The following is a 13074-nucleotide window of genomic DNA, read 5'->3' on the forward strand; positions in this document are numbered from 1 at the left end:
TTTTGTTCTGGATTCAAAACTTTACGCGTCCACATGTACGCAAATTTGATGTGTTTTTGTGTGTCCACACGTAGCTGTAAACATTTTGTTCTGGATTCAAGACTTTACGCGTCCACATGTATGTAAATTTGATGTGTTTTGTGTGTCCACACGTAGCTGTAAACATTTTGTTCTGGATTCAAGACTTTACGCGTCCACATGTATGTAAATTTGATGTGTTTTTGTGTGTCCACACGTAGATGTAAACATTTTGTTCTAGATTCAAGACTTTACGCGTCCACATGTATGTAAATTTGATGTGTTTTTGTGTGTCCACACGTAGCTGTAAACATTTTGTTCTAGATTCAAAACTTTACGCGTCCACATGTATGTAAATTTGATGTGTTTTTGTGTGTCCACACGTAGATGTAAACATTTTGTTCTAGATTCAAGACTTTACGCGTCCACATGTATGTAAATTTGATGTGTTTTTGTGTGTCCACACGTAGCTGTAAACATTTTGTTCTGGATTCAAGACTTTACGCGTCCACATGTATGCAAATTTGATGTGTTTTTGTGTATCCACACGTAGTTACGAAAACGATACAAATACCCACTTGTTGATTACAGAGCATGCGCTTTTACGAATAATGAGCTGGCTATAAAATGTTAAATTATCCGACAAAAACTGCTGCTTCTAATTCATCAAAGGTAAGAATGAAGCTTTTATATGGACAGATGATGAATTGAACCTTTTATTAAGTGTCGTTTTAGAATATAGAATAGCGAAAACGTTTAAGGACTTATTTCTGGCATTGAAAGGAACCGTGCCTATTTGGTGTAGGATTGTTGATTAAATACGTCCTGCAAACTTAGGCTATGTCTATGAATATGGAATGCCATTTTATTGAGACTATACAAACTGGAGAGAAGAGAAAGAATGTTTCTGATAAAAGTAATAAAAGCAAAATTAAGTTTCAAAAGTTGACAAGTAATTTTTTTGTGGTTCCTAAATCTACGGATATAAAGAAGCAAAGCTAAAGTTAAAAAATAAAGTTTTAAAAAATTTCTCTTTAGAATTTTGTCATTTGCTAAACCTCAAGGCCACATTTTTTGTTGTGCAATTTTTCCTTTTTTGCCCCCAAATTGAAAATTCTTTAAAAAAAGCACTGGAGTTTTCGCTGGATACGTGTGGACGATAAGCGTAACCGCAACAAAATATTTGCGGATACGAACGAATTCGGATACGTGTGGACGGGACCTAAGATGTCTTGTTTTCAATTAAGTGGTTATCAGTCAGTAAATATTGTTTCAGTGTAAGAAAAGTAATTAAATTTCAAAAATGAAAAGATATAATATACGAATTGACGTCGTATATTTTAATCTGTGCACTTAAAGACATGCGTGAGCTTAGTGAGTTGGACTTGCTAGAATGTGAGATTGCAAACGCACTTCAACCTCCTTCTGCAGTCAACAATTTAAGTCCAAAGAAAGCGAAGGTAGACGAGGAGAAACAAAAATGTGGCTGCACTGTAAATACAAAAGACACAAAGACTTTTTTGGTTTTGGACATGGCGAAACACGTATGTCGTTTTATTTTAAGTGATAGAGTACCGGTATTTGTTATTATTTTTGAGTGCAATATTAAATTTTTCTGATTTGTTTGTAAGAGTTATTTCCTTTTTAAATTTGTGAGCAATATGAATCTGTTTACTTCACAATAATATGTTATAAACGCCTTAGATTTTATCTGTTTGTTAGATATTCGGATATGCACTGTAGGGTTACTACAGTCATTAGTATTTTCTATTTAGAGAATACTTATAAAGAAATGAAAAACAGAAAACAATATCCAAATTAGTATTCTCTATATAGGGAATACTAACGAGATTTAAAGAATACTAATGAGCTGTTGTATTCCATTGTTTTCCCTCCATCTGTGGATTTTCTTATAGCCTTAAAGAAGCTCATACCAATTAATTATTTGTAGGAACTATGAGGTATAGAACAACAAACTACAGAATGCTGATTGGCCGAATGGCTTTGTCCATGTTCTAAATAATGATACCTCATGTCACCTTTCAAAGATACAATAATTAATCCTTTAATATCTTTGAACAAAAGAAATACTTTGCATTAAATCTTTTACGTCCGTTTCAAACATCGAACTTTGCATGAGCTGAATGTTTTTAAAACAAATGATAATGAGGAATTTTACATTATTTTCTTTTGTCTTTGCACGTGTAAAGTTCTGCATTTATAATAAGGCTCCATTTACACTATACCGAAATGCTATCGTTACAGGTTGAATTTTCATGTATTAAAATCATTGATATCGTTCAATGTCAAAAACAAAATTAAATTAACTAAATCTACTAACTTAATAAGCATTTCCTCCAACTGTTACAGCTTTAAAACAATTGAAGATGTCGTGATGAGCAAATTCTGTATATAGTGCAAACACAGCATAAACCTCAAATTTTGCTAAGTTGAACCTTAATGTAACATGATTATTCAATATACAATGATGGCTCTAGGGAATAAGGAAGGGGCAGATTGACCTCCTTCCCCTAAATTTATTCCTCTATCCTTAGTTATCAAGCATAGATTCTTTTGTCTCACTTTTTTACAGTAAGAAAAATCTAAAAACTTAAGAATTTAAAATTTTGAATTAAAGAATCCCTTGTAAACACAATCACCACTAATTTATGTCAATATTTTACTGTATATAATTTACCTATATTTAAATAAATTACTACTGTATCACATTACTATCATATATGTTGTCATATACATAATATTGTCACTAATATTGAAGATGACATCACGAGATGTTGAAACATGTTTATTTTGGAAAACTCCAATGTTTACTTAAGTTGTTTACTAATCAGTAAAAGACAACAAAATGTTGGCTATACGTAGCTGTTCTTTCATAAGATACCCCAAACTTAGAACTAGAAAAATCTGTGGAGTGTTTAAAGCACAAGGATCTTTAAGATTATTAGTAAAATCGTTCTTCAGAATAGTGACCAGGGATATACGTGATGGAAAGCAAATTCTTATTATAAATATTAAAGCCCAAGGATAAGTGGAATTCACAAGAAAACTCCATGTCTGTATACTTTGTGATTGTGTGTGTTTTTGTTTCTTTCGTGATTTCCACTTATCCCACTTTATAACATCTTATCCCATTTTTACTTTCACATTTTTCATCCCACCATATAATTTAATATTATGTAAATAGCTATTATATATATAAATCCCTTTATACTTGTAATTCAATACTGTCTGATGATGTCTTGAGAACCAAGACGAAACGTTACGCTATTAAATAAATATTTCTTTTTATACGTCATTTTTGTATTGAATGGCTCTTTTAAATATACTTTGTTGAGCTTTAATATTTATAATAAGTAAAATGTTTATTGTTTTGTTTACAATTGTCACAAGTTGAAACTGTACATTTAACGTTGTATCAACCCCAACATCATGACAATAAATTTTATTTTAACCATTGAAGACTGAAAGTGAGAATTAACATTCTCCAATTTTTTAATCAAGAAAATATTATTCAAATTAATTTAATTCCTCAATTCAAAAGAACTTATGTCAAAATCATAAAAGTTTTATTGATATTCATCACAGTTATTGACATGACGTCATAATGATGTTTTTACATACGGGAATAGTTGACAGCATATAACATTTTGTTTCTTTAAGGTTATTAGTACATAATAAACGTACAAAAGTGATCTCTCGCATTTTTCAACTAATGACCATAAAACCCAATGACATGACATGACATCATGATGGTGTTTTATAAATGTGAATTTATAACATCATTCAAAACTTGTTTCCACGATATTAACATGCGTAAGGTAAATTTTATTTACAGTTTTTGAAAGAATGTTTAAAGAAATTCACCCTATAATTTAAACAAAATAATCTTCATCTACAACAACACCTTATTGTCAAATGACTCACAATGAATGAGTTGTCGACATTCTTTCATTTCTATGTAGTGAGCATTTAGTATATAATATTATATAATAACCAGAAGAATTTGAGCAATTTTATTGGTCGAGAGCTATGATCTATAACAGGACAGATGACGGATTTGAGGTCACAGAAAATTCCTAGTATTTAAATGACAAACGAACGGAGAATTTATTTGAATATTTACCTGAATGTATCCCTGAATGGGCAAATAAAGAAATTAAGAATGCCTAGTTGAAGCATTAGACGTATTTGAGCAAAAAGAAAAGAAAAAATCCTGTTTTCAAACATTGATTTGCCCGGCGGCACGTGGCCACTCAGTTTTTATCACAATGACGCCATACCCGTGTATCTATAACTTTATAGACAACTGTTAAATGTTATCTATTTGTTAAATAAAAATAACCAAATTATCTAACCATACATTTTTATTAAAAAGTAAATCATCAACATGAAATTTGTTCAGAGATACAATACATAATAATAAGTTTGACAAAGCATCTTACAGTAGTAGTCTAATCTAGAGGATGCCCTGTTTAAATGACAATTTATTTATAAAGATTACAAGTAAAATCTAAGAAAGGATCATAAATAAATATTCATGATCAATTAGTTTAGAAGCGCTCTTTTTAAATACAAGTCATTCGTGTTATAAAAAGCAATTATACATCGTTTCAGATTATTGCAAAACATAGATAATATTTTACATTCTTTAATAGCAGGAGGTAAGACATTCCAAGAAATAGTACCAATTAATTTAAAAGATCTTTTGCAAAATTGGTCCAAATTTATTTTTGGTAATATAGATGATTTCTTAAAGATTGCCTGGTAGAATAAGTATATTTCATTACAAAACTGTAGTAGGTGGAAACAAGCATTCATTCTTACGACCATTAACATCTATGTGCAATTTTCTCAAAAGGTTTTTGAATTTACTATTAAAGTTTGAGTTGACGTATTTATTCAAGAACATTAAGTTTCAAAAACTGAATTCTGCAATGTAAACTGTCAACTATAGCTAAAGTTCCTGTATTGGAATGCATAGTTATATTAGACTTGTAATAATGTTCTTTAAATTCAGCGCACATTTCACCACTCTTTAAATCTACAGCAAACAATGACCCAACAAACACTCCAATGCAATAAGATTTGTGTATGATTAGGTTGGACTGCAAACCATATTCAACATCATGTCTAATCGCATTCACATCACCATTCTCGTGAGCATTAATTACATAAATGCCCATACCTTCGTTGCCTTTGCAAAGTCTTATGACTGCTTGTTTACTATCACTTATACAGCAGTTTAACTCTAGATCATTTACAGTTATCTGTTTCCGAACAAATGTTTCAATGAGAGCTGTTATAGGTATTTCTGCAGTAAGCCAAGGTTCCAAGTAAAGTTCATTGTCGTTATTTCTCCATATCCATAATGTGCATTCTGTTTGGTTTACAGTTAAAATAACAGAATTATCAGGTGATACAGCCGCTGCTTTAAATTTTGAACTATAAACAGGAAGTTTTTTGTTGTATTGTATCTCACCTTTGGTAATTTTAACAACTTGAACAAACTTTTCTTTGTCAATACAAACTAAGACATCACCAAATGTTAAGATTTTCTTAGGTTTAAATCCAATGTTAACATGCTTTGCTTGAGTAGAATCTACAAAATTTTCAGACGAAGTTGATATCTTCATAAGTTGATCAGAACCATCCCATATCCACAGTAAACCATCTGACCACCAACATCCTTCTGCATCCTTCAGTTGCATTGGTACAGTTTGAATAATAGTACAACGTTCAATAATCCAAATATGAATGTTGACGTGGTAACCAACAGCGAAAGCAGCAAAAAAAGATCCATCCGGTGAAAAACAACAACATTTAATTTCAAATCTCTCAAAGATAAAAGAAGGTCGCCAAACATGATCAGTTTTGAAAATTTTAAGCTTGGAAAAATACGGCAGAACGCAAAATTCCTTAAACGAGATTGGATGGACTTTGTTAAATTTCCTATCAACACATGGACACCAGACATAAGGTAAACAAAACTTGATTTCTCCTTGATCGTTGTATTTTGTCAACTGAGTTATTTCAGAAAGCTTTCTATTCTGGTTAGTATGATAATAAATACAATCCCGATAATGGTGGGTTTTCATTAAATGTAAAGGTACTGGATATTCCTTTTTACTTGAAAAAATATCGATTGATTTTGGGAATTGAAAGACATACGAAGTCTCGACGAAGTCTGCAACAAAGAACTCGGAATATTTATCGGTGCATTGTAGTTTTTGGTAATCAACAACGCAGCGTTGATCGATTCTTTGCAAAGTTAATGAATTCCATGCAGTGAACACATCTTTAGGACGTTCATGGTAATCGTTTACATATTCTGCTGTAATAAACAAACCAGAATCTAAGAAAGAGCAACGATTAACGACATCATCTGACTGTAAACATGATAACAAACGTCCATTGTTAACATCCCACAACTTTACTTCAGCGGATCCATTACTAGTTACCAGTCTATTTCCGTTAGGTGAAAAGGAGCAACAACAGATGTTTCCACGTACAAAACAGGATTTCGTTAATGTTGAATAGTCATAGATGTCACACAGGGACATAATTGTGTTTACATCATCCCACTTTTCCAACCTTGAATCATTAATTGCAGTGCCGAGAGTGCATCGTAGTTTGAATTCTGGAAGCTCAAAAATAGATATTTGACCATTTTCATATCCTACAGCAAGAAGTTCTTCATTGGACGACACACAAAGAGATGTAACGTTAGCACGCAAGGCGACAGTCAAATGATGACGATTTGTTAGATATGTTGAGTCTAAATCCTCAAACCAAGTAAGCTTTCCTTGTTTCAATAAATCCCTTGCTAATAATCTTTTGTCGTTACTGGCATGAATTCTGTTTGCAATAATTTGTAAAAAAGCTAAGCTATCATCTAACCTTGACAAATATGACTTATTCTTCATTGTCAAAAACGTCATTGACAAATGAAATAGTAGTTCTTCATGTTCCTCTTTTCTCAAAAAAGTTCGTTGTTCCTTATTGACTTTAAACAATTCCGAACAAATGGTTGTCACGTTAATGTCTTCCACACACTTTAACCTTGCACAAACCACTTTGACATCAACTACCCAGCTAAAGTCATTATTTTCGCCGCATTCTGACAAATGATAAATTCCATTCTTCAAGGCATATTTAATCATAGCAGTGTTCATCTGATCTTTAAAAATGTTCATCCACTTAATTTGTTCAAACACTTTCTCACAAGCACACCATAAGAACTTATGAACATTTTTTGGATCAACTGTAAAGTCATGCTGCTCATAACCATCTGATTTTAACCAATCAATGAGAGATTTGTGATACACGGTTAAACAATCATTGTAAACTGGCAAAATTTGAGATAACGGTTCAATGATTTTACTGCGGACTTCAAACTTGATGTCACCAGAAAAACCTAAATAGCTAAACAGGAAAGTTAATGGTAAAAACTCCCGACATGCAGCCAACAATTCAACAAATTGCATAAAAGTAGTTTCTGAGATAACAGAATTTCCCGGACTTTCTTTCGTTAAATCTTTTACTCTTTCAAATTGCTTTGTGTAAACACTGCTTAACCCACTAGGGACCAATTGTTGAATGTTTTCGTAAGTAAGCTCAATATTTTCTTTATTCAAGCTCAGTTGGGCGTAATAGGCATAAAGAAATGATCCCTCACATTTTTTAACTAATGACTGAAGAACGTAGGGATTTCTCTGCACACGATCATTCAACTGATGTTTCAAATACTTGTGCAGGTCTTCTTCGTTGTTTTCATCACGAGGATCAGTTGTAATTTCCACAGGATTCATGTCTTTCAATTTCCTTTGAACAGGAAGTTCTGGACGACTTGTGATGAAGATTTTAATCCATTTAGGCAGTCGGTCAAATTCATCAGTAATCAACTCCAACAATTCACTTTTGCCTTCAACCTGACTTTCATCTAAGGCATCAATAACCAAAAGCATTGGTTCATAATCTCCCAATGAATGCAATGGATTATTTAATAAAACAAGGAATTTATCGGTGATCGATTCTTTGGAATTATTTCTCTGTAATTCTTCATTCAGTATACTTTTAAAATTTGATATTGTATCACACATGCTACTGGCCAATGATTCTATCAATTTTCGAGGATTTCTATAATCTGATCTATTATACCTGCAGAAATGACAAGCAGCAAGTTTCTTCTTTTCAGAATATCGTCGACACACCTCAGCAGCAAACACACTTTTACCAACGCCAGGACCGGCAATCAAAATCATGACATTAGAAGCATCTTCACTTTTATCGTTAAACCAAGTGTCGAGCTTTTCAAATAACCATTGTCTGGTGCCAGGTAAGTATTTCTTGTTAAGATCTTTTATAAGGCCGTTGAAATTACACTTTCCAAGGTTTTCGACAACTGAATATGTTTTGTCCTGTAACATTGTTTTTAATCCTGCTAATTCAGCTTTTGTTTTCTTTACATCCTCATTTATGTTCGTAACTTTTGTTGCTATCTCCACAACATTTCTATTTATTACTTTCACATCTTCTTTGGTTTTTTCAGTGACATCGATTAACTGCTCTTCTTTCTTATACCACTCTTTTAACATTAAAATATAATTTATTTCATCAGGACTGAGTGGAGCTTTCTTTACTTCATCTATTTCAGTTTGTTGAATACCCAGACCAACCAATGCTTTTGAGATTTCAATCCACAAGTGCTCAAACTCAGTGTCATTTACACTGGTTGTAGTTATGTGACCATACACTTTGTTTCGATAAAACTTTATTCTTGCAATATTTGCTGAGACTGAGGTATCTGAAAAGGAAGGAAGTTTATCCCATCCTGTAGTTGGCGCTTTTAGACCACATATATTACGCAATAAGACAGTCAATAGTGTGATGTCAAATTTTTCAATGTCAGGGTCACCGATTGACGGGTAAAGAAGATCCCATTGCTCATTCTTGATGACTTTAAATTTCAAAGATGTTAGTGTCTTCTTTGTAGAGGGATCTTTAAGTTTATTAGCTAAACTCAATGGCTTTAATAAAGATTGCAATCTATGTGTCAAGGCTTGTTTTCCTTTATTTATCAAAAGTTTACTCAAACGAGAACCGTTTGCCTCAATCTTTAAGTTTTTAGGAGGTGAATCCATTTTTCAAACTAAAAATTAAGAATGAATGTTTTTGCAAAAAGGCATCAATTTACAATGTGCAAAATTAACACAACATGAGAGGGATTAATAAAAAAACAATATTACAACAAATTCAAAAATAGTCCTCCTCTTTTATATCTTTCGTATCAAAAATTGATAAAATATACGATGTCATCAACACTTTATTTTTTGAAATAATCTTGTTATGAAAAACATGATATTTCTTCAACCACTTGAACCTACACACTTGTTTCACTTATTTAAAAGTTAGCAAAAACTACTAAAAATATTCTACAACTGTGTTTAAGGATTGTGACGTTTTTCAATCATTTTTTCACAGCATTATTTTAAGACTATTTTTGGTTGTTACCAGTGGTGTAGCCAGGAAAAATGGTAACTCCCGCCTACTATCTCGCACCGAAAGCGCAACCCCCTCTATGCTCCCCCGGAAAATTTTGAAATCCGGAGCCTTGGAAGCAGCATTTCCTGCGAATTGGAAGGCGAATTATTTGTTGTACAATAAGTTATAAAAACCCGTTTTTATTAGCTGCATTCTTAATGTGATAATAGTCGAAACTCTAATAGCTTTTGACCCTTTTCAAGCAAGAAAACGACCTCTCTATTGGAGCACTTGCCACTGCCGAGACACCATTCAATTTTAAAAAATTTACCACTTGACGTTAACTCGAGTGGAGATTAAATTTGTGTATGTATTTAAGCACCTCATTACTGCACTCTTTGTGAAAGTCCTTGTCGATGTAAATGAAGGAAAGTTGACTCTCCAAAGTTGGGATGTCAATAAGAGGACTATATTTATCTTTGAGAAGATTGATCTTCTCCCGTGGAACTATGTCTTTCCATGTAGTAAATAATTTAGGATTTACAAGATCTAAAAACTCGAACTAATTAATATCTTCAAATCGTTCACTTAACATGCTTTTAATGGAATCAATAATCTCAAAATAAAGCTGTCTACTATCTGCTCTGGTTGCTGGTGGGCCTACTTTTTCTAGTGCAGTTCGGTAAAACTCGGTGTAAGCTTGATCTGTGAAAGTGATACAACAAACTGCTTGAAATTGCCAATCTTGCTTATGCCATAATTAAAATGGGTTTCCCTATTTTGAATAATGGAATACAATATTGTGGAATGCTCTAAAATCCTGTAAAAAACACACACTAGAAAACAAAAGAGAAAGCTATCAAGATAATGCAGTAATGCGTTAGCACAAAAAATAATATAGTATACGAATTTCCTAAAATGCATACGGAGAGATTGCTCTTAGCATTCCACTTGTTAGTTTACACTTGTTTAGATTGGGGCAGGTAGAGTTTGATGGGTTTATTACTTAAAGTAATGCTTAATTTTCTCAATGAAGTACCATGCATTATAAGAACAAATATCAAAACACATACTATACCCATCATTTATAAAGAAAGGCCAGCCTCCTGGGTTTTTCTGCAAATTTTTCAACCACCTCATTATGCAATACCTCTGATTCCTCTTTTTGTTCAATGATATGTTTGTAAATAGATATTCTACAAAAAGGACTAAGCCTACCTTGACCCATTCTATTCATCAAATAGCTTTTGACCCTTTTCAAGCAAGAAAACGACCTCTCTACTGAAGCACTTGCCACTGCCAAGATATCATTCAATTTTAACAAATTTACCAATTGACGTTAACTGGAGATTAAATTTAACTATGTATTTCAGCACCTCATTACTTCACTCTTTCTGAAAGCCCTTGTCGTTGTAAGTGAAGGAAAGTTGATGTCAAAAAGAGGACAATACTTATCTTTGAGAAGATTGATCTTCTCCCGTGGAACTATGCCCTTCCAGGTAGTAAATACTTTAGGATTTACAAGATCGAAAAACTCGAACTGAATGATATCTTGAAATCGTTTGCTTAACATGCTTGTAATTGAATCAACAATCTCAAAATAAAGATTTTTGTAATTGTATCTACTATCTACTCTGGTTGCTGGTGGGTCTACTTTTTCTAGTGCAGTTTGGTAAAACTCGGTGAAAGCTTGATCCGTTCGAAGTGATACAATAAACTGCTTGAAAGTGTCAATCTTGCTTATGCCATAATTAAAAGGGGTTTCCTTATTTTGAATAATGGAACACAAAAATGTGGATTGTTCTAAAATCCTGTAAAAAAACACACACTAGAAAACAAAAGAGAAAGCTATCAAGATAATGCAGTAAGCCACTTATTTTACTTAATGACTCATCATCCCACCCAGCTGGTTGTTCAAGAGTTTTTAATTAATCTAGAGTGATAATACCATCTTGTTTCACCAGGGGCAGAAAACTCAAGGTTGTTTGATGTGAGAAAAGCTTTTCTTTTGGGGCATGGCTTGTAAATGCGCTGAATGTACTTACATTGATGAAAAAGATTTTAACAGGAGAAATTGATGAGGCTGACTGACAAAGAACCAGGTTCAATCTATGAGCTGCACAATGAACAAAGCGATTTAGATTTTCTCATGCTTCTTAGCAGCAGACATAATACTCCACATATCATTGCGCCATTCTTAGTCCATGATGGCGATGTTTTCGGGGGAAACGGCCTACAAAATATTTTCTGCAAGGTTGTACTGCCACACAGCCAGTCCTTCGCCTCATACCAATCTCTCTGAAATGTTCTTCCCTTATTTTGGATAGTTAAATCAGGAGTATGCCGTTCGTGAACGATAACATTCTGTTCGACCGACGATCGAGCAGTGAACGACTTAGCTAATAAGCTATTTCCTAAATCAACATCAGTTGAGCAAATCGCAGTTGCACTTGAAGCCATTGTGTCATACACAAATGCAAAGTAGCAATTTGAGAGCAAACACAATAGAAAATTAATACCGACAATGATCTTGTAATTTGATAATTACTAACCGCTGTACTCGTATACTAAAAGGTTGAATAATTACAACCTCCGCCAATTTAAAACAGTGGGAGTTCGACTATAAAAACAGCAGATTTGAGCATGCGCTAAGTCCCCTAGCCAACCAGAAACTAAATCTTCTCATATATAATTGTATTCTATGTTCCGTCCTCTGAAGATAGGCAGAATACGTGGAGAAATCGCGCCAGTATGCACTGAAGTGTGCGAGAAAAGGCGGATGGTAGGTTACAAGACAAATCTTGAAGTTTTTCGGAATTACGATTACGAACCACCGAATAAAAGCGTGAAAATGAACGAATAAAACATATTATTACCAATTGTTTGTGAAAGAACGTATATCTAATCTCCAAATAGAATATTTATTATTTTTTGGGAAATTTGTACTCCAGCCAGGCGGGAGAAGCGGGATCGATAGCTACGCCACTGGTTGTTACGACCGACGATTTTCCGACAACTATATCTAATGTATGTTTGATATTTGAACTGTAAATGTTTTAAACAACATAAATAGTTATTTCTTGTGTCTATTAATCATGGTTTTTATAAAGAATCATTTATTTTTAAATATATATGCGATATTAATTCATTTAAGAAACTCAAAAAATATCATTCTTTTGCTTTCTCCAAAGATTCACCAGAGTAAACCAAACCATTTGTCAAATATTTTGATTTTCCTTATTTTAACTATTGTTAATGAAACTTAGAAATAGTTTCAAGAGAAAACGAAACGGTTTTTGTAACTTTAAAATTTCGGCGTAACTGTTCAGCAACAAAAGAAGCGTCTTGAACGTTATTATATCTTACTAGTTTAAAACAAATTCCGAAGAAGCAAGACATCTTGAGATAGTAATATAGAGACTGCCAGTCCTGGCGCACTTCACATTTTGAGAAGGAGTATACACAAATCTAAGCGCCCCAACCCTAGTCTGCGTACGTGATTAACATAGTAAGCACATAGTAAGCACAAAAAATCGCCCAGATAGCAAAGGCCAA

General features: G+C 33.1%; 1 protein-coding gene across 3 annotated transcripts in view; it reads right to left on the reverse strand.

Moving 5' to 3' along the window:
- Positions 1-4459: 4459 nt before the first annotated feature.
- LOC124451912 overlaps positions 4460-13074 on the reverse strand; it is a 62795-nt gene continuing 54180 nt past the window's right edge. For 2 of the 3 annotated variants that reach the window (XM_047002507.1, XM_047002508.1), the window contains exon 2: positions 4460-9187. In XM_047002507.1, coding sequence (XP_046858463.1) covers positions 4935-9179 — 4245 coding nt within the window. In that variant the 5' untranslated portion in view covers positions 9180-9187 and the 3' untranslated portion in view covers positions 4460-4934. Of the gene's footprint in view, positions 9188-10737; positions 10841-13074 lie in introns of those variants that run through there. The other variant, XM_047002509.1, reaches the window with a different exon arrangement.

Source organism: Xenia sp. Carnegie-2017, unplaced genomic scaffold (assembly GCF_021976095.1).
Source record: "Xenia sp. Carnegie-2017 unplaced genomic scaffold, XeniaSp_v1 HiC_scaffold_24, whole genome shotgun sequence".
Lineage (NCBI taxonomy): Eukaryota > Metazoa > Cnidaria > Anthozoa > Malacalcyonacea > Xeniidae > Xenia > Xenia sp. Carnegie-2017.